We start from the raw sequence: 26975 nt of genomic DNA, 5'->3' as shown, positions 1-26975 counted from the left end.
ATGCGGTATTTTAACACTTTGTTTGCAATTCACCACTGTGAGAGGATAGAGAGAGGAGTGTTCGATAGCAGGCGATAATGATGCAATAATGGAGCGATATGGATGCGAAAACCGTGCGATAAATGGTCGATAGTTATGCGGTGTTAGTGATTTGCATGTGATATATTGCCTCTCTGGATGCTGGAAGTAAAGGATTGTGGGTACTAGGAGGAGAAGGAGGTTATTACCAGCATGTGACCGCAGAGGGTTTCCCTTCCTGTTTTTGACCCTCTCCTTCCATTACAAATCCCTCCCTTCGTTCTGCATATTAAGTATATTAAAGAGGAACTGTAACGACAAAACGGCCCCTGGGGAGTACTCACCTCGGGTGGGGGAAGCCTCCGGATCCTAATGAGGCTTCCCACGCTGTCCTCCATCCGTCAGGGGTCTCGCTGCAGCCCTCCGTGCAGCGGTGACGTAATATTTACCTTCCTGGCTCCTGCGCAGGCGCTCTGACGGCTGTCGGCGCCGAAGTAGGCGGAAATACCCGATCGCCGTCGGGTCTGCTCTACTGCGCAGGCGCAAGTTTCCGGCGCCTGCGCAGTAGAGCGGACCCGACGGAGATCGGGTATTTCCGTCTATTTTCCTCCGTCTCGCTCCAGCGCCGGGCGGAAGTTCGGGTGCGCAGCCGCTGCTCTGGTCTGGACCAGACCAGAGTAGCGGCAGATCCATCCTGCGCTGCGAGAGACGGAGGTAAGTTCCGCCCGCGGCTGCCAGCACCGTCCCGGACAGACATTGGAGGGGACAGCGAGGGAGAGAGAGCAGCTCTTCCTCTTCTCTGCGCTGCTCCCCTCCTGCTGGGGAGGGGGACACCTGACCTGGCTACCTACTCTGGGCACATATATACCCCTGGCTACCTACTCTGGGCACATATATACCCCTGGCTACCTACTCTGGGCACATATATACCCCTGGCTACCTACTCTGGGCACATATATACCCCTGGCTACCTACTCTGGGCACATATATACCCCTGGCTACCTACTCTGGGCACCTATACCCCTGGCTACCTACTCTGGGCACATATATACCCCTGGCTACCTACTCTGGGCACATATATACCCCTGGCTACCTACTCTGGGCACATATATACCCCTGGCTACCTACTCTGGGCACATATATACCCCTGGCTACCTACTCTGGGCACATATATACCCCTGGCTACCTACTCTGGGCACCTATACCCCTGGCTACCTACTCTGGGCACCTATACCCCTGGCTACCTACTCTGGGCACATATACCCCTGGCTACCTACTCTGGGCACATATATACCCCTGGCTACCTACTCTGGGCACCTATACCCCTGGCTACCTACTCTGGGCACCTATACCCCTGGCTACCTACTCTGGGCACCTATACCCCTGGCTACCTACTCTGGGCACATATATACCCCTGGCTACCTACTCTGGGCACATATATACCCCTGGCTACCTACTCTGGGCACATATATACCTCTGGCTACCTACTCTGGGCACATATATACCCCTGGCTACCTACTCTGGGCACATATATACCCCTGGCTACCTACTCTGGGCACATATATACCCCTGGCTACCTACTCTGGGCACCTATACCCCTGGCTACCTACTCTGGGCACCTATACCCCTGGCTACCTACTCTGGGCACCTATACCCCTGGCTACCTACTCTGGGCACATATATACCCCTGGCTACCTACTCTGGGCACCTATACCCCTGGCTACCTACTCTGGGCACCTATACCCCTGGCTACCTACTCTGGGCACATATATACCCCTGGCTACCTACTCTGGGCACATATACCCCTGGCTACCTACTCTGGGCACATATATACCCCTGGCTACCTACTCTGGGCACATATACCCCTGCCTACATATATTGGGCACATATACCCCTAACTACATATACTGGGCATATACCCCTGGCTACATATACTGGGCACATATACCCCTGACTATATATACTGGGCACATATACCCCTGACTATATATACTGGGCACATATACCCCTGGCTACATATACTGGGCACATATACCTCTGGCTACATATACTGGGGACACATACCCCTGCCTACATATACTGGGCACATATACCCCTGGCTACCTGTTCTGTGGACATCTCTACTCCTGGCTACCTGTTCTGGGGACATCTATACTGCTGGCCACCTATACTGGGGCTACCTATTTTTGGGGAACCACTGCTGTCAGATTGAGTGTATTTTGGGGAACTGCTGCCAGGTGAGAGGTGTCTACCATATTAAGGGGGCATTCTGCCTATTTATGTGAAATGCTGTCTATTTATGTGCCTCATGACTGCTGAATTTGTCTTGTTGGGGGCCTCATGGTTACTGAATTTGTCTTGTTGGGGGTCTCATGATTTGTTGGGGGCCTCAAGATCGCTGAATTTGTCTTGTTAGGGGCCTCATGATTGCTGAATTTGTCTTGTTGGGGGCCTCATGATTGCTAAATTTGTCTTGTTAGGGGCCTCATGATTGCTGAGTTGGTCATGTTTGCTCATGATTGCGGAATTTGTCTTGATGGGGGGGAGCTCATGATTGCTGAATTTGTCTTGGAACATGCTGGAAGGTACCTACTAAGGGAGGGTGGGTGAGCGTGAGCCTGCTAACCTCCATGTACGTTTGGCTCCACCCATAACCACGCCCGTATTTGGCCACGCCCCTTCACCTTAGGGGGCGCATTAATAGTCTTTGTCCCCGGGCGCTGAAAACCCTAGCTACGCCTCTGGGTAAGTGGAAATGGATTTTTATTTTTTTTAGCTAGTCCCTGAACCTTCCCTTTAACCCCTTGTCCCCCATGCAGGCTGGGATAGCCAGAATGTGGAGCTCCGACCGATTGGGACTTCACACCCTGACTATACCAGCTGCACAAAAGGTCCCCTAATGCCGATTTTTGTTCCAGGGTATATGTTGGGGGGGCCCCCCAGATTTATTTTGCCCTGGGGCCCCATTGTTGCTTAAACTGGCCGTTTGCAGGAACGGATCTTTTGCAGATACTGATCTGTTGCATGTGTACAGCATCTTGCAAAGATTTTTATCTGATGGGGAGTTCAGCTCAATAGAATAGACTGTGTAGGTATGGCTCTCATGCTACATGGAAGGGGGTAAAATTGGTCTGTGATCTTGCCTTTTCCAAAGACTTTTATCTCAAGTGTGTATGTAGCATAAAGCCTGGTATACTTCAATTAGGATTGCCCAATTTAACTACCTCCATATGTAGTATGTAGGTCCAGATACTGAATTCTATGAGCAGACTGTATAGGTATAAATACATAAAGGTGGTAAAATTGGTCAGTGATTTGCCAATCATAGTTGAAAGTGTGTACCAGGCTTTAGGCTGATACTTTTGGGAAATGATGTATGAGCATGCTGCTTTGTAAAAAAGGGAGGAGGGAAGGAAAGCAAAATATAAGCAGCATTCAGCAAAGCAGGAGTAAGAAAAAAAAAAAAAAGCGATTGTTCATTAATCATTATGGATTGCTACCCGATGTTATGAGGAACTTGTTAACAGGCTAGCATTTCAGCTAAGTGGGTCCAAAATGATCTTCTCAGCTGAGGTCTATCCAGTACTGTACAATGCTTCAGTGATCACCTGCATTGACGGGAGATTCTGCTGATCTGCCAGACTAAACTGCCAAAGCTTGCCACAGACTAGGAGTCAACCAGATTGTCCATATTTATTTTTTAGTAGGCCTTTTCACAACATACATGTTCGGAAGATAGCACAAAAAGTTATGCCGTAGTTTCTGAATGTAGTAAGAAATTTGTACATTCACTTCACTCTGCAGATGTCAGTGAGCAAGTTACTCATTCAGAATAGAAGAATCAAGGGTGTTCCCAAGCAACTAAAGCCACACACATACACAATAGTATATCCACGGTGTGTTTGAGTTATTGTTGCCAAGGAAAGGTCTTTCTCTTTCTCCTGTTTATTGCAATCTGTCAGAGTCCGCTTTCAGAGGGCTGGAAAAGTGGTGAGAGATGAGTAATCCAGAAGTGGTGACCCTAAATGTTGGGGGCATGAAGTTCACCACATCTGCTTCAACACTACAGAGATTCCCTGAATCCAGGCTGGCTCGTATGCTGGATGGCAGTGACCGGGACTTCAGGATAATGAATGGTCAGTATTTTGTAGACAGGGAGGGCAGTCTATTCAGCTACATACTGGACTACCTCAGGACATCTCAGTTAACACTGCCTTCAGATTTCTCGGATTTTCAAAGACTTCAGCGGGAAGCAGAATTCTATCAGCTTCAGGCTTTAGCTGAACAGCTGGGCCAGGAGAGCGTTTATAAACCCAGACAAGAGATTTTGGAAGTACGCTTCCAACTTCAAGAAACATACGCCTTCTTCCGCATCTTCTGCTCATGCAGCAGCACCGTTGAAGCTTTTGCAGACCGCATTGTAATGTTTGTAGAACAGCCTCTAGGTAACCAAGGATGGAACTTCCCATTTTCCAACCAGAAACCCCTGGCACCGGTTCCCTTGCAGAGACCATCACACCATGACCTTGTGTTTCAGTGTGGAGCAGATTATGCTGCAGGAGACCAAACTGGACCCAGGTGAACTATTTATTTATTTATTTATTATGTTTTTAACTCTATTCTTATGGATTCAAAAGGTTTAAAGCGTTACGCCTGCACACGCCTTCAATTTTGATTGGCCAATTTTGCTATCTTCATGTAGTGTAGATTTTGAATACTTTTATGCATAGTACAACATTTCTATAGCGCTTTTGTCCCATAAGGCTCTAAGCACTTAGGCTCTCAGATTCAGTAGTTGGTAGTAGGATATGTATTAGTTATAAGTATTAACACAACAACAATTATATTTCTTCAAATGCCAAACTGAACAGGTGGGTTTTCAGTCTGGATTTAAACACGTCCAGAGATGGAGCTGTCCTGATCTGCTGAGGTAAGGAGTTCCATAATGTAGCAGCGGCATGACTGAAGGCTTTGGGGCAAAAAGTTTCCAGGTGGACTCTGGGTATGACTAGATTATTAGAACCTGTGGATCTGAGATTGCACGGATTGCTACGCAGCTGCCACATTTCTTCAAATGAAGGCATAAACTAAGGTTGGCAGATCTTCTGGGGGAGGGGATGAGGTGCTTGATGTTCTTCAGGTGAAAATAGGATGATTTCACCACAGCAGAGATGTGAGTTCTGAAGTTTAAAGGTGGGTACACACATCAGATAAAAGTCTTTGGAAAAGGCTAGATCACAGACTAATTTTACCCCCTTCCATGTAATATGAGAGCCATACCTACACAGTTTATTCTATTGAGCTGAACTCCCTATCAGATAAAAATCTTTGCAAGATGCTGTACACATGCAACATATCAGGATCTGCTGCAAAAGATCAGTTCCTGCAAAATGCATTCATAGTCTATGATATCTGCAGATCTCATACACACCTTGTTTAACAGACATTCATCTGCAGGTCAAACAATCATCTGCAGATCTGAAGATCCATCCTGGTGGATCTGATCTGCAGATGAATGCCTATTTTAAACAAGGTGTTTATGAGATCTGCAGATATCATAGACTATGAATGCATTTTACAGGAACAGATCTTTTGCAGGAACAGATCTTTTGCAGATACTGATCTGTTGCAGATACTGATCTGTTGCATGTGTACAGCATCTTTGTGTACAGCATCTTGCACATATTTTTATCTGATGGGGAGTTCAGCTCAATAGAATAGACCAGGGGTAGGGAACCTATGGCTCGGGAGCCAGATGTGGCTCTTTTCATGGCTACATCTGGGTCACATACATATCAGTAGGGTTGATTTACTAAGCTAAACTGCTCAAGCAGCGCAGGTAGACATGCTACTGTTGTAGCATGCACTACTAACTTACTCACGCTACCCCAAAACTAACGGCTGCTCCAATTGTCCGACTATGGGCCCTGTCAGGTCCAGTGACTTTGTAGGATGAGATCCCCAAACTTTGATTGGCCCAATAGGCTGCCTGTCACTTGACAGGCAGTCTTTTGGGCCAAAGTGCTGGGAACTCATTCTACAATGTGAATGAACACCCAAGTCAGCTAACTAATTGTACAATTGTTAGTCTGTATTTTTTCTGTTTTGCTCTTTGGAATTGCTGATGTTGCTGAAACCCAAGAGAAGCTGAAGATGTGTCTGATATTTATTCTGCCCAGACGTGAGCCCCACTGTCCCAGTTTGAAACATATTGTATGGCTCTCACGGAATTACATTTTAAAAAGAATCTGAAGAGTATAACACTCACTTCTTCTCCTATATTCAGCAGGAGTACGTGTGCCTCTGCTAAACCACCGCTATCACGCCACACAACGGGGGTCCCTTAACCCCCAAATCCCATCCTCGCTGGGGATCTCTTCCACATTGAGGCAGGGCTAACGGCTATAGCCCTGCCTCACACGCGTCTGTCAGCGCGTCTCTCCACCTCTCCCCCGCCCCTCTCAGTCTTCCTTCACTGAGAGGGGCAGGGAGAGGCGGCAAAGCGCCGCTGATAGACACGCTGTGAGGCAAGGCTGCAGCAATTAGCCCTGCCTCTAGGAGCAGCAAAATCTACAACCAATTTAGTCGTTGATTTTGCAGGGGGGGAATTGGGGAGTAAGGGACTCCCGTTGTGCGGCGGGATAGCGGCGGTTTAGCAGGAGCACACATGCCCCTGCTGAATATAAGAGAAGAAGAGAGTTTTTTACTCGCTTCAGTGTCTTTAAAATATGTGGCATTTGTGGCTCTCAGCTAAAAAGGTTCCTGACCCCCTGGAAAAGACTGTGTAAAGTATGGATCTCATACTACATGGAAGGGTGTAAAATTGGTCTGTGATCTTTCATTTTCCAAAGACTTTTATTTGACGTATATACCCACCTTAACCTTTTCGGGACCGGCCACCTACCCCCCCCTTAAGGACCAGGCATTTTGCGCGGGAAGGGGGTGCGCGTTTGGGGGGGTCAGGCGGCCGGATCCCGTGTGTGGCTGGCTAGAGTGGTGTCCCCCATGGTGGCCTGTGCCTCCCCCTTCTGCCCGCAGCCTTCACTTACCTTCCAGGCTCCAGCGATGAGCCGCACGGGACCCTCTTCTCCGGCCGGCATCTCCGTTCTGTCTGACGAGCAGTTCCGGGTCGCGGCTTGATGACGTCATCAAGCCGGGACCCGGCGCTGACGTCAGATGAAGCGGAGGTGCCGGCCAGAGCGGAGGGGGGCGCCGATCGTCGCTGGAACGGCAGGGAGGTGAGTGGATCCTCTTCTTCCCCCCCCCTGCCGCCGCAGCTGTCAAACAGATCACTACGATCCGACGGCGATCGTAGTGATCGTGTGATCAGCAGCCATACGCGATGGCTGCTGATCACTCGGGGGAGATGTCGGCTGTAATATGACAGCTTAATCTCCCCCTCCGGGTGCGCACGATCGCGTCGGGAGCGGAAATTGCGGGCCGGCGTAGATCCTACGCCGCATCAGGCTAGAACAGCCACAAGTGCGGCGTAGGATCTCATTCACATGGTCCCGAAAAGTTTAAGTCCCCATCAATTAGAACTCCCAGGCTACACACATCAGAACTGTGTAGATCTGTGCCTCCTATTACCAGTGGTGAAGACTGCAGGTGAAGTTGTTTTGTTGTCATACACTGCCCTCCGATTAGAACTTATCAACATATACAGTTGTGTTCAAAATTATTCAACCCCCAATGTTGTAAAGGGTTTTAAGAAATTAGTGTACATTTGTAATTGTGTACAGAATGAATTCTTACAATGATTATTTAAAGAACCAAATGCAACTAAAATGACATTAATTGTTTTTGTAATACAGTATTAAATGTTTTTTTGTGTGATTTCTTCATTGACACAATTATTCAACCCCTTAAAGGGGAACTGAAGAGAGAGGTATATGGAGGCTGTCATGTTTATTTCCTTTTAATCAATACCAGTTGCCTGGCAGCCCTGCTGGTCTATTTCTCTGCAGTAGTATCTGATTAAAACCAGAAACAAGCATGCAGCTAGTCTTGTCAGATCAGACTTATAAGTCTAAACCACTGAAACACCTGATCTGCTGCATGCTTGTTCAGGGGCTATGGCTAATAGTATTAGAGGAAGAGGATCAGCAGGGCTGCCAGGCAACTGGTATTGTCTAAAAGGAAACAAACATGACAGCCTCCATATACCTCTCTCTTCAGTTCCCCTTTAAGGGCTGGTTCAGATGGACACTTGCAGAGCATTCACAGCCAGCGTTTGGGGCTTGGTGTTAAACACTCCCATTCAAGTGAATGGGAGTGTTTGTACCAAGCTTTCAAGCGCGTTTGCACGAACGCGGCGTTCGGGTCCCAATTTTCCATGGCGTTCAAGGATCCGCTGAAGCTACATGTAGCTTCAAGGGGCGGTTAACCACGACGGCTAATGTCCCTCTAGGGAAAGGAAAATCGCAACCACATCCGAACACAAACGCTGCTGAAAGCCCACAACCGCGATGCCAACGAACGCGACGCCTCCAAACGTCCATCTGAACCACCCCTAAGACTACCACTCTTAAGGCAGCCATACACTGGTCGATGTGCCATCAGATCGACCAGCTGACAGATCCCTATCTGATCGAATCTGATCAGAGAGGGATCGTATGGCTGCCTTTCCTGCAAACAGATTGTGAATCGATTTCAGCCTGAAACCGATCACAATCTGTTGTGGTGGTGCTGCCGCCGCTCCCCCCGCCGGTATACATTACCTGAGGCTGGCTCCCGGGCGTGATGTCCCCGTCATGTGGCACCTCCGGCTCCGGCATCCGCATAGAACTTAAGCTATCACACCAGTGACAGCGGAAGTTCAAATAGAGCGCCCTCTAGTTGTACTTCCGCTGTCACTGGCATGACAGCGGAAGTTATACGAGGATGCCGGAGGTGCCATGACGGGAGCAGTGACGGACGGGATGCCCGGGAGCCAGCCTCAGGTAATGTATACCTGATCGGATCGGCCGCCGCTAGCGACGCGCTCCCTACCCGCGGGCGATCGAGGGTAATTTCCCGCACGGCGCGATCGACGGACCGATCCGATTTCGGGAGGAAATCGGATCGGCGGGTGCGTGTTGCGCGAACGATTGGCAGCAGATTCGATCCCAGTGATCGAATCTGCTGTCGAAACTGCCGCAAATCGGGCCAGTGTATGGCCACCTTTAGGCCTCTTTTCCACGAACTGTTGATAGGCAGTGAAATGCCTCTAAAACTCTCACAACTGCTCACTGCTGCCTGGTAACTGCTTGCTGAGCAAACAGTTCGTGGAAAAGACGCCTTAAAGAGAACCTGAACTGAGTGTAAAAAGTCAAAATAAACATACACCGGTCATACTTACCTCCTGTGTAGTCTACTCCTCAATCCCTTTCTCCTCTCCTGTGTCCCATTTGTCCACTGATCAATGGAATTCTCCACCCTCCATTGTTAAAAATTGCCATTACCCCACAACAGCTGCCTGGCCAGGACACTGTTAAACTGTAATATCACCCACTTGAGCCATAGGGAAAAAGACCATTACCTGGCGCATTCAGTTATAACTGACAGCTGCTGAGAAATAACTGTCAGCAACTGGTATATTTCAGTTGACAAAATATTGTCAGAACTGGAAGGGATCACCATAACAAGAAAATGGTGAGCTTCTGAGAGGAACTGACAGTGGGGTTAGTATGTAATATTCATTTGCAGCTACGTCGTGTTTATTTCAAATAATTTTCCTCGCTTCAGGTTCCCTTTAAAGGGGAACTGAAGTAAGAGGTATATGGGCTGCCATATTTATTTCCTTTTAATCAATACCAGTTGCCTGGCAGCCCTTCTGGTCTATTTCTCTGCAGTAGCATCTGAATAACACCAGAAACAAGCATGCAGCTAGTCTTGTCAGATCTGAATTTAAAGTCTGGAACACCTGATCTGCTGCATGCTTGTTCAGGGGCTATGGCTAAAAGTATTAGAGGCAGAGGATCAGCAGGGCTGCCAGGCAACTAGTATTGCTTAAAAGGAAATAAACATGGCAGCCGTCATATACCTCTCTTGAGTTCCCCTTTAAGAACAGAGGTTCATTTAAGTAGTTTCAATCATGTATTGAAAACACATGTGGATGTTAACAAGCAGCAATCAAGCATAATAAGCACCAATTAGGCAGATTTAAAATGACTGTGATACTCAGCTCCTTCTAGACATTTAGGCCTGGTGCACACCAAAAACCGCTAGCAGATCCGCAAAATGCTAGCAAATTTTGAAACGCTTTCTTATTTTTCTGTAGCGTTTCACCTAGCATTTTGCAGTTTTGGGAAGAGTTTTTGGTGTAGTAGATTTCATATATTGTTACAGTAAAGCTGTTATGGAACAGCTTCTGTAACAAAAACACCTGCAAAACTGCTCTGAACTGCCGGTTTTCAGAGCGGTTTGCATTTTTCCTATACTTTACATTGGAGGCAGAAACACATCCACAATCCAAAATCTGCAGCAAACCCGGGAGTATGAGTTTCTGCAAAACACCTCCCGCTCTGGTGTGCACCAGCCCATTGAAATACATTACCCAAGCAGATCTGAAAACGCTGCCGAACGGCTCTGGTGTGCACTAGGCCTTACTGGTGTGTTTACAAGCATGGTAAAGTCAAGAGAATGGTCCAGGAAGACAAGAGAAGAGGTGATTTCTCTTCACAGAATAGGCAATGGCTATAAGAAGATTGCAAAGATGTTAAACATACCAAAAGACACCATAGGCAGCATCATTCGCAAATTCAAGGCAAAAGGCAACCTGGTCGTGGCAGAAAGAAGATGCTGACTTCGACTGCTGTGCGCTACCTGAAGCGCAAAGTGGAGAAAAGTCCTCGTGTGACTGCTGAGGAACTGAAAAAAGATTTGTCAGATGCGGGTACTGAAGTTTCAGCTCAGACAATAAGGCGCACACTGCGTAATGAAGGCCGCCATGGCAGAACTCCCAGGCACACTCCTATCTTCAAAGAATAAGAAGAGTCGACTGCAGTATGCCAAAAGTCATGTGGACAAACCACTAAAGTTTTGGGATAGTGTTCTGTGGACTGATGAAACAAAATTAGAACTGTTTGGGCCCATGGATCAATGCTATGTTTGGAGGAGGAAGAACAAGGCCTATGAAGAAAAGAACACTTTGCCTACTGTGAAGCATGGCAGGGGGTCAATCATGCTTCAGGGCTGTTTTGCTTCTGCAGGTATAGGGAAGCTTCAGCGTGTGCAAGGTACCATGAATTCTCTTCAGTACCAGGAGATATTGGATGAAAGTGTGATGCAGTCCGTCACAAACCTGAGGCTTGGGAGACGTTGGACCTTTCAACAGGACAATGATCCCAAGCATATCTCCAAGTCCACTAGAGCATGGTTGCAGATTAAAGGCTGGAACATTTTGGAGTGGCCATGGCAATCACCAGACTTAAATCTGATTGAGAACCTCTGGTGGGACTTAAAGAAAGCAGTTGCAGCGCGCAAGCCTAAGAATGTGACTGAACTGGAGGCTTCTGCCCATGAAGAATGGGCTAAGATACCCGTAGATCGCTGCAAGACACTTGTGTCAAGCTATGCTTCACATTTAAAAGATGTTATAACTGGAAAAGGATGTTGTTCTAAGAATGAATGTCATTTGGGGGTTGACTAAAACTGATAATGCTATGAGCACAGAAAAGAAAATTGTGGTTATTTCATTATAAATGTTGGTATATTTGTCTGACTTACAAGTGCCTCTTTCATTTAATTGTAAACAAGATGACTGAAATGATCAAAATCAATGTCAAACTGGCCAAAACACTTAATTTCAGTGGGGGTTGAATAATTTTGAACACAACTGTAGTCTCAGAAAGTTGTCACTCATCCATTGCTGTAGTTTAGCTCAGCAGGCATTTATAGGAGTTGAGTCTGTCACACCAGGCTTGAAGGAAATATATAGTTGGGTGTCATCAGCATAGCAGTGGTATGTCAGGCCGTGTTTTAGGATTAGTTTTCCAAGTGGTAACGTAAAATTGTGAAAAGCAGGAGAGAAACAATTGAGCCCTGGAGCACCCCATACTTCAGTAGTACAGAGGTGGTCAGGAAGGGCCCTATAGAAACTTTTTTGTAGTGCAAAGAGGGACTAATAGAATGAAACCAAGGTGAGGTTTCATTAAGCCATTTTCAAAGTGTGGAAAATTGCATATAGTAATTAATCCAACTTATTACCATATTTGTATGTAATTGAGAGAGCATCCTGTAAATCCACAGTAAGAGCATCACATAAAACCATTTAACCTAAGAGGAGAAGAATTAATAAACTGAACATACTGAAGCCACAGCATACTAAATAGAATACACAAAAATACTATCTAGCTAAACCTCACCTACTGTTGAAGATTTTTGGCAAGTGGGTTGGGTGCATCAAATTCAAGCAACCACTATCTTGAAAAATTCAAAATACATGGGCCGTGTTCCTGACTGGTAAAGAGGACATGGTGAACTGACTTCACTCTCAGGTCAAATACACAGCCATCTTGGGGGGAAGGTCACTAAGGAATCAATATAGATCTACCACATTAGGGGTAACATTGTAAATTATTTCACAGGTGTCATAGGTAGGGAAGACTGGAAAATTAAAGAGTAGGAATCTTAGGTTTTCTGAAAAATAAACAGTAGCAGCAGATACACAAATTAAAGCAATCTATTATGAGAGGGGAAAAAAAGCAAAGAGCAACATCTGGAGTAGATTTATCGGCATTAATAAAAAAGGGTATATTGGAACAAAACACAGGATTTCTCATAGAGAATTATTTAAGTGAGAAACTTGCTTGACATACATTCAATTTTTTTTCTTGAATAACACAAAATATTGTAGGTAGAGGTTGTGAAGATGCCAAGCAAAGAGACATGAAAAAGAGTGGTGTAGCTACAGCACACATCTCCATCACTCTATGGAGACCCAGGTCTTCACCAGAGCTGATCAAAGAGCTTGCTAGAAGAGTGGATACCAATTTGGTTTGCAAACTTCAGGCAACTTAGCATAGGGCAGGTCGAATACACTTAAAGAGACACTGAAGCGAAAAAAAATGATATTATGATTTGTATGTGTAGTACAGCTAAGAAAAAAAACATTAAGATCAGATACATCAGTCTAACTGTTTCCAGTACAGGAAGAGTTGAGAAACTCCAGTTATCTCTATGCAAAAAAGCTATTAAGCTCTCCGACTAACTTAGTCGTGGAGAGGGCTGTTATCTGACTTTTATTATCTCAACTGTAATTGAACTGTTTACTTTTCCTCTGCCAGAGGAGAGTTCATTACTTCAGACTGCTCTGAAAGACTCATTTTGAATGCTGAGTGTTGTGTAATCTGCACATATTATAGAGTGATGCAATGTTAGAAAAAACACTATATACCTGAAAATAAAAATATGAGAATATTTTCTTTGCTGCTAATCTTCTAGTAATTATTCATAGTACACAACCAATTCATTATATCATATATGTTTTTCGCTTCAGTGTCTCTTTAAGGCTCATACACACATCAGACCATAGTCTTTGGAAAAGGCAAGATCACAGACCAATTTTACCCCCTTCCATGTAGTATGAGAGCCATACCTACACAGTCTATTCTATGGAGCTGAACTCCCCATCAGACAGAAATCTTTGCAAGATGCTGCACACACAGATGCTGTACAGACACAAAAGATCAATATCTGCAAAAGATCTGTTCCTGCAAATTGCATTCATAGTCTATGAGATCTGCAGATCATCATACACACTTTGTTTAACAGACATTCATCTGCAGATCAGATCCACCAGGATAGATTTTCAGATCTGCAGATGATTGATCTGCAGATGAATGTCAGTTAAACAAGGTGTGCAGTGTTCTCCCCAGAATTTTTTTCCAGCCGGGTAGTATGAAAAAGTAGCCGGGTGGGTCGGCACGGGGAAATTTAGTGGCCTGCGCAAGTTAACTGAGAACGCTATGCTGCCCTACCGCAGCATAGCGTGTGCTCGTCTCTCTATCGCTGTCCACTTTTACTGTTTAGTTTCCTGTTGCATTGGTCGTGGGGTATTGAAGATAGTGTGCAGGGGCCACATACAATCATTTATTAAAAGAAATGTCCAAGGAGTTAAAAAACAAAGATCTACTTACCGGGGGCTTTCTCCAGGCCCTGGCAGCCGTTCCATGCTCTTGCCGCAGCTCCGGTATCCCGGGATCTCCTCCGTTTCAGATGGCGACCTCGCCTGTCTGGCAGTACTGCGCTTGCGCAGAACGCTCCAGACCGTGTGAGCGCAGACACCAGGGCGCAGTAGATGCCGACCTGGCGAGGTCGGCATCTCCAACGGAGGGGCCTGGGACACCAGAGCTCTGGCGAGGGCACAGGAGGGCTGCCAGCGACTGGAGGAAGTAAACCTTTGTTTCTTTAACTCCTAGGACATTTCCTTTAATATAATCTTCATACTTGGCCCTTCCACACTATCTGTAATATTACACAACGCCCCCATTTACCCCCCACCCCCTCGCAATATCGTGCACATCAAATCATATCCATGGTCAGCCAGTGAACATCGAGAGAGAGACTATATTATACATTATTATTATTGTAAACACACACAATCTGCAGGCTTTGATGTTCACTGGCTGACCATGGATATGATTTACGCACGCAAAATCTGCAGGCTATGATGTTCATCTATATACATATATAATCACAGCCTGCATATAGAAACTGATTCAGCTTCAGCCGTCAGTGAATGAACTATGCGCATACCTCTGTCTCAATAGACGTCTGTCTACTCTGCACAGCTCAGAAACACGGCTTTGCAGTCGGCGGCCAGCGCTGATGGTCACGCCTCTTATTCGCTGAGCCAATCAAAGCACGAGCTCGCCGGAAAGCGCGAGATCTCGTGTGCGGGGAAGCAGCGCATCCTGACTGCCGGGCAGGCACTTGTCAGCGACGAGTGTGGCTCGCGGTGACAGGGACACAGCGTCATCAGCCGCGGGCAGTAATTTATTTTACTTGGGCACGCAAATCACCAGCCGGGCGGTAATTAAACTTACCCGGGCGCTCCGCCCGGCTGATTGATCCTGGGGAGAACACTGGTGTGTATGATGATCTGCAGATCTCAGTGACTATGAATGCAATTTGCAGGAACAGATCTTTTGCAGATATTGATCTTTTGTGTCTGTACAGCATCTGTGTGTGCAGCATCTTGCAAAGATTTTTTTTTCTGATGGGGAGTTCAGCTCCATAGAAATGACTGTGAAGGTATGGTTCCCATACTACATGGAAGGGGGTAAAATTGGTCTGTGATCTTTCATTTTCCAAAGACTATGGTCTGATGTGTATGTGGCCTAAGGGTGCATACACACATCAGACCATGGTCTTTGGAAAATGAAAGATCAGACCAATTTTACCCCCTTCCATGTAGTATGAGAGCCATACTCAGTCTATTCTATTGAGCTGAACTCCACATCAGATAGAAATCTTTCCCAAATACTGATCTGTTGCATGTGCGCAGCATCTTGCAAAGATCTGTTCCTGCAAAATGCATTCATAGTCTATGAGGTCTGCAGATCCTCATACACACCTTGTTTAACAGACATTCATCTGCAGATCAGATCCACCAGGATAAATCTTCAGATGATTGTCTGATCTGAAGCTACCAGTATGGCTAGTATAGTACCCCAGTATAGCAGTCCCCACGGCCGCTGCTGCGATTACCTTAGCCAGCGTCAGTTTCCTTATATTCCCCCTCTCCTGCGTGTAACCGATTCCCAGCAGCGTATCTCCCGGCTGCTGTCTGAGGAGGCAGGAAGCAGGGCAGCGGGTTCCTGTAGCAGTGATGTGTATCACCTTTACTATGGGAACCGCTCTCCTGCTTCCCCTCATCACAGACAGCAGCCAGGAGGCCACGCTGCTGGGAATCAGTTACACACACAGCAGAGGGGAATATAAGTAAGCAGCCGCTGGCTAAGGTAATAGCAGCGGGTGGGGGGTTGGCAAGAGGACGGCTCAACTGCAAACTTCCCACGGACCAGCAGTGGGCCGCAGACCGGTGGTTGGGGACCCCTGCTAAAGGACAAATGAAATGTGTGATATGGAGGCTTCCATATTTATTTCCTTTTAAACAAAACCAGTTGCCTGGCAGCCCTGCTGATCTATGTGGCTGCAGTAGTGTCTGAATCCCCCCAGAACCAAGCATGCAGCTAAATTTTGTCAGATCCAAAGGAAACACATGATCTGCTGCATGCTTGTTAAGGGTAAATGGCTAAAGGTATTAGAGGCATAGGCTCAGCAGGACAGCCAAGTAACTGGTATTCTTTAAAATGAATATGGCAGCCTCCATATTCCTCACGTCAGTTGACCTATAAAAAGGTAAAAGTCGCATCACGTTATACAACAATGGAGCTGCATACAGTGAATTAAAAGTGTGCACACAACCAGGTAGACACCTGAATCTAATATCAAAGGATTTTAGTTCCTCTAAGATAGGGCAAAACGATTTCTTTTTGAAAAGGGATCTATTCTTTGAGGTATTTTAAAATATACAAACAGTCATATTAAGTTAAGGCCTGTCTCCACTTGTTAGTGTTTTTGCATGGATTATCTGACAATTTTGCATTGCTTTCAATGTTTTTTTTCTGCATGTCAAAAATGCATTTAGGCCCCATTCACACTTAGAAACACAAAACGCCATCAATTTTTGCCAGCGTTTTGTAGGAGTGATTTTTCCGTGGAAAAAAAAAAATCACTGAACACTGCGGTGATTTTGCCGTGACCGCGTTTAGCGCTTCTATAGCACAGGAAATCGCCTGAAAATTGTGCAGGTGATGAGTCTGCGGGCGATTTGCGCAAATCCCCAAGCAAGAACAGCAGTCCCATAGGGTTTCATTACACTAGCGCTTTTAAAAAGCGCTAGCGTTTTGCAGAAATCGCAGCAAAATGCTTTAGTGTGAATGGCCCTTAAAGAAACACTGAAGCCAGTTTAAAAATGGCTTTTTCCCTTTTATTTACGTGAGGCATGTTTGCCCGTTAAAACACTGCTAGCCCGTGGCAGAACGAGGGGTCTTTACCCCCCAAATCCCCCCTTTCTTGGTCATGAATTTTGCTGCTCATGGAGGCAGAGCTTTCGGCTGCAGCTCTGCCTCCAGGCGCATCAGCCAGCGAATCTCCGCCTCTCCCTCGCCCCTCTCAGTGAAGGAGGACAGAGGGGTGGGGGAGAGGTGGCGATCCACGGTGATAGACGTGTGGAGAGGCAGAGCTGCTGCTGAAAGCTCTGCCTCTACAGGAAGCGCTCCCCGAGTGTGCCTCAGGGGATTTGGGGGGGGGTAAAGACTCCTTGTTCTGTCACGGGATAGCTGTGTTTTAACAGAAGCGAAAATGCCTCACATTAATAAAAGGGAAAAAGACATTTTTAAACTGGTTTCAGAGTCTCTTTACGTGTGAACTAGCTCATCGATTAACATTGGTTAGTTTTCCTGTGTAGAAATTGCACAGAAAAACTGATGAGTGGAGACAGGCCCTTAACCACCCTGGCATTCTATTGATTGCACCAGGGTGGCTGCGCAGCACTATTTTTTTTTGTTAAATCATGTAGCTAGTCTAGTGCTAGCTACATGATAGATGCTGAGCAGCGGAATCCCCCCACCCCCTCCAGCGATCAGAGCAAACATGAAATCCTGTTCGGGTAGCGGCGATAGCATCCAATACGAAGCTAGAAAAGTGCTAGCTGCGTTTAAAAAAAATAAATTGTGAACATCGGCCCAGCAGGGCCTGAGAAATCCACCGCGGCCATAATGGACGAGCTGAGCTCGTCATTACTGCCAAGGTGGTTAAAGAGAAACTCAGACCAAGAATTGAACTTTATCCCAATCAGTAGCTGATAACCCCTTTTACTTGAGAAATATATTCCTTTTCACAAACAGACCATCAGGGGGCGCTGTATGACTGAGATTGTGGTGAAACCCCTCCCACAAGAAACTGAGGACCGTGGTACTCCTGGCAGTTTCCTGTCTGTGAACCTTGATGCATTTTGGGAAATAGACATTTACAGCTGAAGCATGCAGCAGCTACATCACCTGCCAACAGTAAAAATGTCACCATGTAATGTCAGAATGTAAATCAGGGATTTAAAAGATTTTACAATGGGCAAACACTGACTAAATCATTTATACATAATTATAGTAAAAATTAAGCACTTTAATTACATTATTTTCACTGGAGTTCCTCTTTAAGTTTAGACATATCTTATTGAAAAATCCTTTAACAAAAACAGTCTAGGGAATTACCTGGACTGAACTCAATCACCCTAGTTCAGGTCTAGGCAGACTACAGCCCACAGGTCAGTTACGACCCATGTGTGTCACAAATCTCTCCAGTCTTCCCCTTACTGTAAATATTTGGGCTGTGCATAATGGGAAGCTTAACTCGCCCAACTGTATATTCCAGCGGCAATGCAAAGTTTACCCACCCCTGCCCTAGTTAAGCCCATGTGAATATGCAAATTATCCCTCAATGCGTAACTGGTGCAGATAAGACAGCAACATTACATACATATACACATATATACACACACACATATATACACACATATATATATATATATATTATATATACATACATGGACATATACATATAACAAAGTGCATGAGTTTGTAGGCAGTGCACATGCTGCAAAGCAATGGCGAGTACAATCAAATACTGCAATGCAAAAATCAATCAATACAAAAAAAAAAAAAAAAAATCAAGGGCTGTGCATCAATTTTATAATCAAAATGTTAAAATCTTCCAGAGGAGATTCCCCAATGGTGAATTCCACCAGTTGAAAAATTCCCTTCAATATTCTTTTCATAAAAAAAAAAAAAAAAGTTAGGACTTGTTCACATTGCGTTCCGTCCACATCTGATGCAATTTTTATATTTTTGTGAACAGCTTTTCTAAGCGGTTTTCCCGAGCGATTGCTTTGATGTCAGGAAGTGAACTCTTTGATCTGGAAAATACTACAAATGTATTTATTCTTAGAAATGCGAATGGATTCTGCTACAATAAATCTTATCTTTGTCAGACTAGCTCTATTCTCACATCCCTGAAGACAGTGAGAGGGAAGCTTGCCATCTCCTCCCACACCTCACAGATTGGCTGAGGGCAGTTTAGTATGAGCTGAAATACAATCTATGCTGCTGTGCTCTCATGTGTTTACAAAGCAAGCAGCTGACAGATTCTAGGAGGAAAAGAAAAAAAAAAAGTAAGGGGGGGGGGGGAATTACATTGGTATTTGCTCATCAGAGGGATGCTAGGAACAGATTTTTTTCTATGTAAAATTCACTGAAATCAAAATATAGTCAGTACATCTGTTAGGTACGTAGAGCAAGTAGTTATGTGTTTTTTTCCTGGAATAGTATGGCTGACCCTACTGCTTTAAAGAGACCTGTGGATATCCAGTATTGAGTGTCAAGTTCTTTTGTTAAACTGCATGTTTTTTCCCCCCCTTTGCTGCAGGTATGTTTCCATAAAGCCAGACCAGAGAAAATTGCTGAATGGGACCAATGTGCTTGGGCTTCTGCTTGACATTTTACTGCGGGAGGGCTTCAGGCTGGTGAGCACCAGATCCGTGTCAACACAAGAGAAAATAGAATGTTACACATTTGAAAGGAAGAAGTTACCCGAAATACTTACCATTTCTGAATCCTCCAGAGAAGAGAAGATCATCACTGTCCAAGTGAAACCAAGCAAATCAAATAAAAAGAAATGACAGTATAACTCCACATGAACCCATTTCTTTAATAACCACCATCAAAAACCCACTAAAAAAAACATAAAGGGGAACTGAAGAGAGGTATATGGAGGCTGCCATGTTTCCTTTTAAGCAATGCCAGTTGCCTGGCAGCCCTGCTGATCCTCTGCCTCTAATACTATTAGCCATAGCCCCTGAACAAGCATGCAGCAGATCAGGTGTTTCTGACATTGTCAGATCTGACAAGACTGGCTGCATGCTTGTTTCTGGTGTTATTCAGATACTACTGCAGAGAAATAGACCAGCAGGGCTGCCAGGCAACTGGTATGGATTAAAAGGAAATAAATATGGCAGCCTCCGTATACCTCTTACTTCAATTCCCCTTTACCAAAAAAATGGCCTGGTCTTTAGGGGGGGGGGGGGGGGAAGCCTGTGGTCCTGAAGTGGTTTAAAGGTATTTACAAGTTTAAAAACACCACCTAGGAGAAAGTTCATTGCATATGGCCCAAATACTGGTTTCTCTTTTTATAGCTTAAAAGACAGTGTGGTTATGGTAACAGTATGCAACAATGTTTAACTTTCATAAGATCAAGTTTTCCAGCTTCAGGGTTACTTTAAAAAGCGCATGACAGCACTTGCTTTTTAACTGTAAAAGGTGGAGTTCTAACCCACTCTAAATAAGCCATTTAAAACAAACTGAAAAGTCAAAACATACATGTGTCATACTTGCCTCTCGTGTATTCTACTCCATCAAACTTTCTCCTCTCCAGTTAGTCCACTGTGATCAATGGAATACTCCCTCTTCCATTTTTAAAACAGCCATTACCCTACAACAGCTTCCTGGTCAGCACAGAGTTAAACTGTAATATCACCGACGTAAACTATTAGGAAACATGGACATTACCTTGCTCATCAGTTGTCCTTTCAGTTATAACTGATTTCAGTAGACAAAATCTTGCCAGAACTGGAAGGAATCATTGTTATAGAAGAAAATGGCAAGATTCTGAGAGAACTGACAGTGAGGCATGTATGTAATATATGCAGGTACATCATGTGTAATTTTAAATAATTTTACTTGGTTTAGGTTCCCATTTAACAGTTAAAAACAAAAAGCTGGTAGAAAACCTATCCTGAACATATCTACATGTACTGGGTCTGTGTATAGGTGCTAAGAACCACCCACTGCGCTCCCAATATTCAGCTCCCATGATGCTTCAGAAAGGAACAATGGAAAATCAATGAAAATCAGTTTTGAGGTGTGACAGCAGGTAGCAACAGAGACGAGGAAACTTCAATAAAGTTTTTATTTAGAACTTTATAAGCCAAACATAATGCTTAGCGTAGATGAACATTTATTTTTTTCAATCTGAATTTAGGATTTCATACACTAAGCCACGAGATAAAAGTGACCACAACTGAACTGTCCTTTGTAGCCTAATAAAAGGTTTTTATTTCTATAAGCTAAAGACATCTCAGCTGGCATATTTAGTGACGCTACTCTTATCAAAAGCTTCTGCGAATCACAATATGGTTTAACAGCTGCCAGTGATTCAACTGTATAAAAATAATCTCAGAACAAACACTACAATTATTTATAATTACCAGGAAAACGGTGATACATTATCACATGATACATGGGAAATTAATCTTCTAAGTAACCAATGAACAAGATCAAACCAGGAACGGCTGGGTCAACTTTATTTGTTCCATCTTTTTGGCCAGCTTGGAAACTTTTTAAACTCTTCACATCAGTGAAATTTTACATTTCCTTAATGAGAATGCTTTTCATTTTCTTAACAAGCCAGCTGCTAGCAAAATAGGAATTATTAACATAGTAAACTCAAAATACAGATTCAATTCTTACAGTTCCAGTCTTTAGCACTTCACCTATTAGATATTGTACATCTGGTATAGAAATGCTGGGTAAGAAAATAATTTGGATTATGATACCTTCCAATGGTACAAGCACTTTAACGGGTTTGTGTTCCAAGGTTTTTACTCGTTAAGGATCCTGACATTCTTCACACTTTTGCTGTGCGCTATTGATTAAGCAGTAACTTTTTAAATTACTTAAACCATCTTAGGGATATAGATTTCATTTTTTAGCACACTAGACCAGGGGTGCCCACACTTTTTGGGCTCGCAAGCTACTTTAAATTTCACCAAGGCCAGATCTACCAATGTTTTAAACGCACCGGTACCCCCCCCTCCCCCAAAAAGTAGTTCGGTATAGGTCCCTTCAGTATAGGTTAGCTGGGCATAGGTGCCTCTAGTACAGGTTAGCTGGGCATAGGTGCCTGTAGTACATGTTAGCTGGGCATAGGTGCCTGTAGTACAGGTTAGCTGGGCATAGGTGCCTGTAGTACAGGTCAGCTGGGTATAGGTGCCTTCAGTACATGTTAGCTGGGTATAGGTGCCCTTAGTACAGGTTAGCTGGGGATATGTGCATGCAGTATAGGGTGGGCACACTTACCTCCCTCCAGCAGTGGCATCCTGGTCTTCACCCCCTCAGCCGCAGCTGCCTGGAGGGCACATATGCAATTCGGCGGTTGAGGGAGGCTCTGGCGGGCAGCGTCGGAAGTTTTGCTTCCAGCACCACGCCACCAGCCATGACAGAGCCGCCCCTAGCCTCTCAGCCACGCCTCTTCTCCCGATTGGGCTGCCCGCAAAATTCAATGCGACACAGCCATAAGGCTACAATCTACCAATCAGGCGGTCGTGATCTACCGGTAGATCGCGATCGACCTATTGGGCAGCCCTGCTCTAGACTTTCTCTGGGTATTTTTTTCTTTCCAAAAACCATTTTATAGTCCTAAAATATTTTAGTCGTAAAAATTAAGCGTAAATCCATTTTTTTCATATTTCACCCTAATTTTCACATAGCAAGTCCCATAGTTCTAAAACAAATACATATGGCTCTCCTGGTTTAAAATGATACCACGCATGCCACATTTATTACTAGATGGTCATGTGGCGGACTGTTATCCTCAGTTTGTGCGTCTGTACCGATCGATGCGTTTGCTAAGGCGACAGTTTGGAAGCCCCAGTGCTTAACAGATAAGTCGGCAGGCAACACCAGAGCAATGCATCTGTAGAGCATTGGGGAACCAAACTTTCGCCTAAAGATTGCATCCAATCGCTACTAAAAATGTATAAACAGATATAGGGACTGCAGCGGTTAACAAGGGGTTAGTAGATTAGGATAGGTAGCGATTAAAACTAGGGGGGGGGGGAATTATATTGAGACCCATCAGGCTATTTTTTTCCCTTCAACTTGTAGACTTAACTATTGAAAGATTGCTTTAACAGATTAGGATGTACAGAGATGTACATTTGTCCTTGAGCAAAAAACACACTATAAATTGCCTTTTCCCTATGCCAGTCACTTAAAGTAGCATTTTCTTCTTCCTTGGAAAGGATATATACATAGATCCTAGCCAGCCAACTCAATTCCACACTACTTTGACAGTTGGACTTCTGAAACTCAAACTGGTGTAAGTGCAATCTAATTTGTTTGTCCAATCTTAACAAATCTGTGTAAATTATAATAGTGTTATAGTAAAATCAGAGGGACCAGGAAAAGTGGTTTGCTAGATCAGAAGTTTACTGTATCAGTACAGCCCAGCATTCCCTGGTACATTCTCTGTTGCAAAGGACCAACTCTGTCCTCCAATTGGAAGTACAGTATAAGCACTTGCGCATTTGAAGGACTACAAGGTTAAGTATAACTTAGGGCTATATAAATCAGTTGTACAGTATCCAGGGCTCCTTAAAAATTGCAGCAGTCACTGAATAGAGGCAGCCACTCACTTCCTGTGAGTGGCTCTGATACCTCTGTGGCCCGGAGTTGCAGCACGTGTCCTGCAAAACTTTCTGCTCACACTTGAGCCAATCACGAAGCCTCTCTTCAAAATGCAGCGAACCATAATAAGCTACCCACATCTGTAATTCTAGTGGCTCCGATACCTCCAGGACAGGATGTAGCACTGCTCCCCACTCCTTAGTGTTGCAGCAACTAGGCCTGCTCTGATCTGCACAAGTGGAAGTAGCATGTACTGTGCTTCACACGCTACCAGGAGCGTTATTGCTTGCACTGCCGCCATTCTTCTTGTCTTACAAATGTTATTAGGTAACAACTCACAACCAGCGCAAAGAGAGCAGCCGACCATGAGTTTCACAGACGTATGACACATGCACCGCCCACTGACATTACACATATGCTACCCACTGTTTACTATATCCAGAGTCAGCATCACGTAGGGGCCAAAAACCATGTTTACTATAACAAGTTTTATATCAGAGTTTACCATACCAGGCATTGCTCCCATAGACTTATAATGGAGATTGGCCAGGACCTGGAGAGGTAGTTTATTATACCCAAATGTTTACTATATCAGTTTATTATAATGAGATTATACTGTAGTAGAAGGGTAAACTGAGTGAATATGTTGAATGGATACTTCAGGCGTCCCTTATATTACATAGAAATCATAAGATTGGGCAAAAATTTGTATTTATTGTATTTGTAAAGCACCAACATATTACGCAGCGCTGGACCTTAGTTTAGGTTACACAATATTTAGGGGTGACATACAGCAATATTATAATATCACGCAGCACAGTATGAGTACAAGGTACAGCTTAATCAGTCACTGGGTGTGAGCATGTAGATTAGTTGGAGGGGGCTGCCCTGATGGGTGGAGGTAGGAAGTTCCATAGAGTTGGAGCAGCTCTTGACAAGTGCATGGGACTGGGTGATGCAGGAGGTGGTCAGGCGAAGTTCATTTAGTCATTACTGGGCACAATTCGATTTTGTAATATTAACCCTTGCTCCTTGAATGGCTGTCAAATCCCTACACCAGGAACGGTGTCCTAGTGGGAGAAAGTTTGAGAAATGAGCAAGAACATTTAACCACTAAAACCCTTCCCTACTAAGGGATTTTCCCCCTACTGGACCACAGCAATTTTCACCTGTCAACGCTCCTCCCATTCAAAGAGAACAATGAGGTTACTCATACCTCACTCCTCCCATTCATTCATTCACAAATATGTTACTCAAAATATTAGGCTATTGTAGTTTTACAATAAAATATGCTACTGTGAATAAAGCCCACACATTTGCCAATGTGTCCTAGTTATTACATTTAAAGGAATACTGGGGGGGGGGGGCTCTAGCCCCACCTCCAGTTCACTTCTGGAATTTCAGATTTTTAAGTCTGAAAACCACTGCGCCTGCATTGCCATGTCCTCGCTCCTGCTGATGTCACCAGGAGCGTGCTGCACAAGTCCAGTATGGTCTGTGCCTGCGCAGTACGCTCCTGGTGACATCAGCGAGAGCACGGCAACGCAGGCGCAGTAGTTTTCCAACTTTAAAGTCTGAAATTACAGAAGTGAACTGAAGGCAGGGCCAGTGCATCAGTGAGTGGCTGCGCAGGCACAGGACATCTGCCAGGGACCATTAGAATCCCTGGGTAAGTTCAACTCATTCCTCCTCCCCCCCCTCCCTCCCCGACAGTAATCCTTTAAATTATGTCCCTAGTACAATGGATGGCGACAATATTTTATCAGGAAATAAAAAAGGTGCATTTTCCAGTTTTGCATCTGTCATGAACTACAAGCCCTTACCTGCAAAAAAATAACAGTAATATAACTTTATAACATACATGAGTCCCTAAGGTAACTTTAAAATGTCTTTTATATATGTCATTTTATCTAGTAAGGGGTTAATTTTAATTTTTTTAAAAATGTATGGAGATGTTATTTTACTACTTAGCCAGTATACCCCAGTAGAGGTGGCAGTGGGCGCCGACATTAAAGTCAGCGAACACGGAAGTGAGCCGTGGCGGGGTAACAGAGGATGGCTGAGTACCGGCGCGGTCACAGGACGTCTACAGGGCTCGATAGAAGCCCCAGGTAAGAAACTTTTTTTTAAAATCGCTTACAGTTATCCTTTAGGTTTGTCATGCCTACACCTAATAGGGAAGGGCAGGGAGCATTAGGCTCAGCCACTTCTCTTCCAAGAAGGCCACAGCACTCAGGCAAGAGAACTGTGATGTCATGGAACACAGTGGCAGTTAAATGACAACCATCTTTACCTCTGACGCAAAGCATTCACAGAACTGACTCAGTATTTTTGCTAGTCTACAGGGAGGGCATCAAAGCGGTATAGTCACCATAAAACTCAAATTTCAACAGCAACTGTTCTGAGTGTATTAACCTCTTTCCGCCCGCGTCACGCCGATGGGCGTGGCGGCAGCCCCAGGACCGCCTAACGCCGATTGGCGTAAAGTCCTGGGGCCAGCTAATGCAGGAGATCACGCGCGCATCTCCTGTTTGGGGGCGGAGCTCCGCCCCGCCTTCAGCCGCTCGGGAGACTGTTAGACGGCGCGATTGCCGTCTATTTACACTGTGCAGCGCTGCAATCAGCAGCAGCGCTGCACTGGGGACAGCCGTGTGACACGGCTGTCCCCGTGGGGGACAAGAGAGCGATCGGCTCTCAGCCTATGACAGCCGATCGCCGTAATTGGCTGGCTGTGGGGAGGGAGGGAAGGGGTTTAAAGAGACAGGTTTTTTTCTTAAAAGCACATACAATATTTACTGCAATAAAAATAAACACGGGGGGAGCGATCAGACCCCACCAACAGAGAGCTCAACAGAGGGAAATCACTTGTGTGCTGTTTTGTGCGGCCCTGCAGCTTGGCCTTAAAGCTGTAGTGGCCAATTTAAAAATGGCTTGTCACTAGGGGGGGGGGGGGGGGGGGGTTAGCCCTGCAGTCCTCAAGAGGTTAAGTGATAAAGATGCTGAGCCTGAATTCAAAACTGTTTCTGCTGTTATGATTTGGAGTTATCACATACTTAAAGGGAAGGTTCAGGTACAGGCAAAAAATAAAAATCCAAATCCACTTACCTGGGGCTTCCTCCCGCCCATGGCAGGCAGGAGGTGCCCTCGGCGCCGCTCTGCAGGTTCCCGGTGGCCGACCCGACCAGGTCGGGCCTCTTCTGCGCTCCATTGTGCGTTCCACGCCAGCGCACTTACATCATCGGACGTCCTCCGGGCTGTACTGCGCAGGCTCAGAACTACTGAGCCTGCGCAGTACAGCCCGGAGGAAGTCCGATGACGTAAGCGCGCCGGCGTGGAACGCACAATGGAGCGCAGAAGAGGCCCGACCTGGCCAGGTCGGGTCGGCCACCGTGAGCCTGCGGAGCGGCGCCGAGGGCACCTCCTGTCTGCCACGGGCTGGAGGAAGCCCCA

At 45.3% G+C, this 26975-nt stretch overlaps 1 protein-coding gene across 1 annotated transcript; it reads left to right on the top strand.

Annotated features, from left to right (window-relative positions):
- The first annotated feature begins 3972 nt into the window (after window positions 1–3972).
- KCNRG (potassium channel regulator) lies at window positions 3973–20100 on the top strand. Its single transcript, XM_068267134.1, has 2 exons — window positions 3973–4596; window positions 19489–20100. The coding sequence occupies exons 1-2, from the start codon at window positions 4016–4018 to the stop codon at window positions 19739–19741; spliced, it is 834 nt and encodes a 277-aa protein (XP_068123235.1). The 5' UTR covers window positions 3973–4015; the 3' UTR covers window positions 19742–20100.
- Window positions 20101–26975: the final 6875 nt, after the last annotated feature.

This window comes from Hyperolius riggenbachi, chromosome 2 (assembly GCF_040937935.1).
Source record: "Hyperolius riggenbachi isolate aHypRig1 chromosome 2, aHypRig1.pri, whole genome shotgun sequence".
In the NCBI taxonomy this organism is placed as follows: Eukaryota; Metazoa; Chordata; class Amphibia; order Anura; family Hyperoliidae; genus Hyperolius; species Hyperolius riggenbachi.
This window is presented reverse-complemented; position numbering and strand designations above follow the sequence as displayed.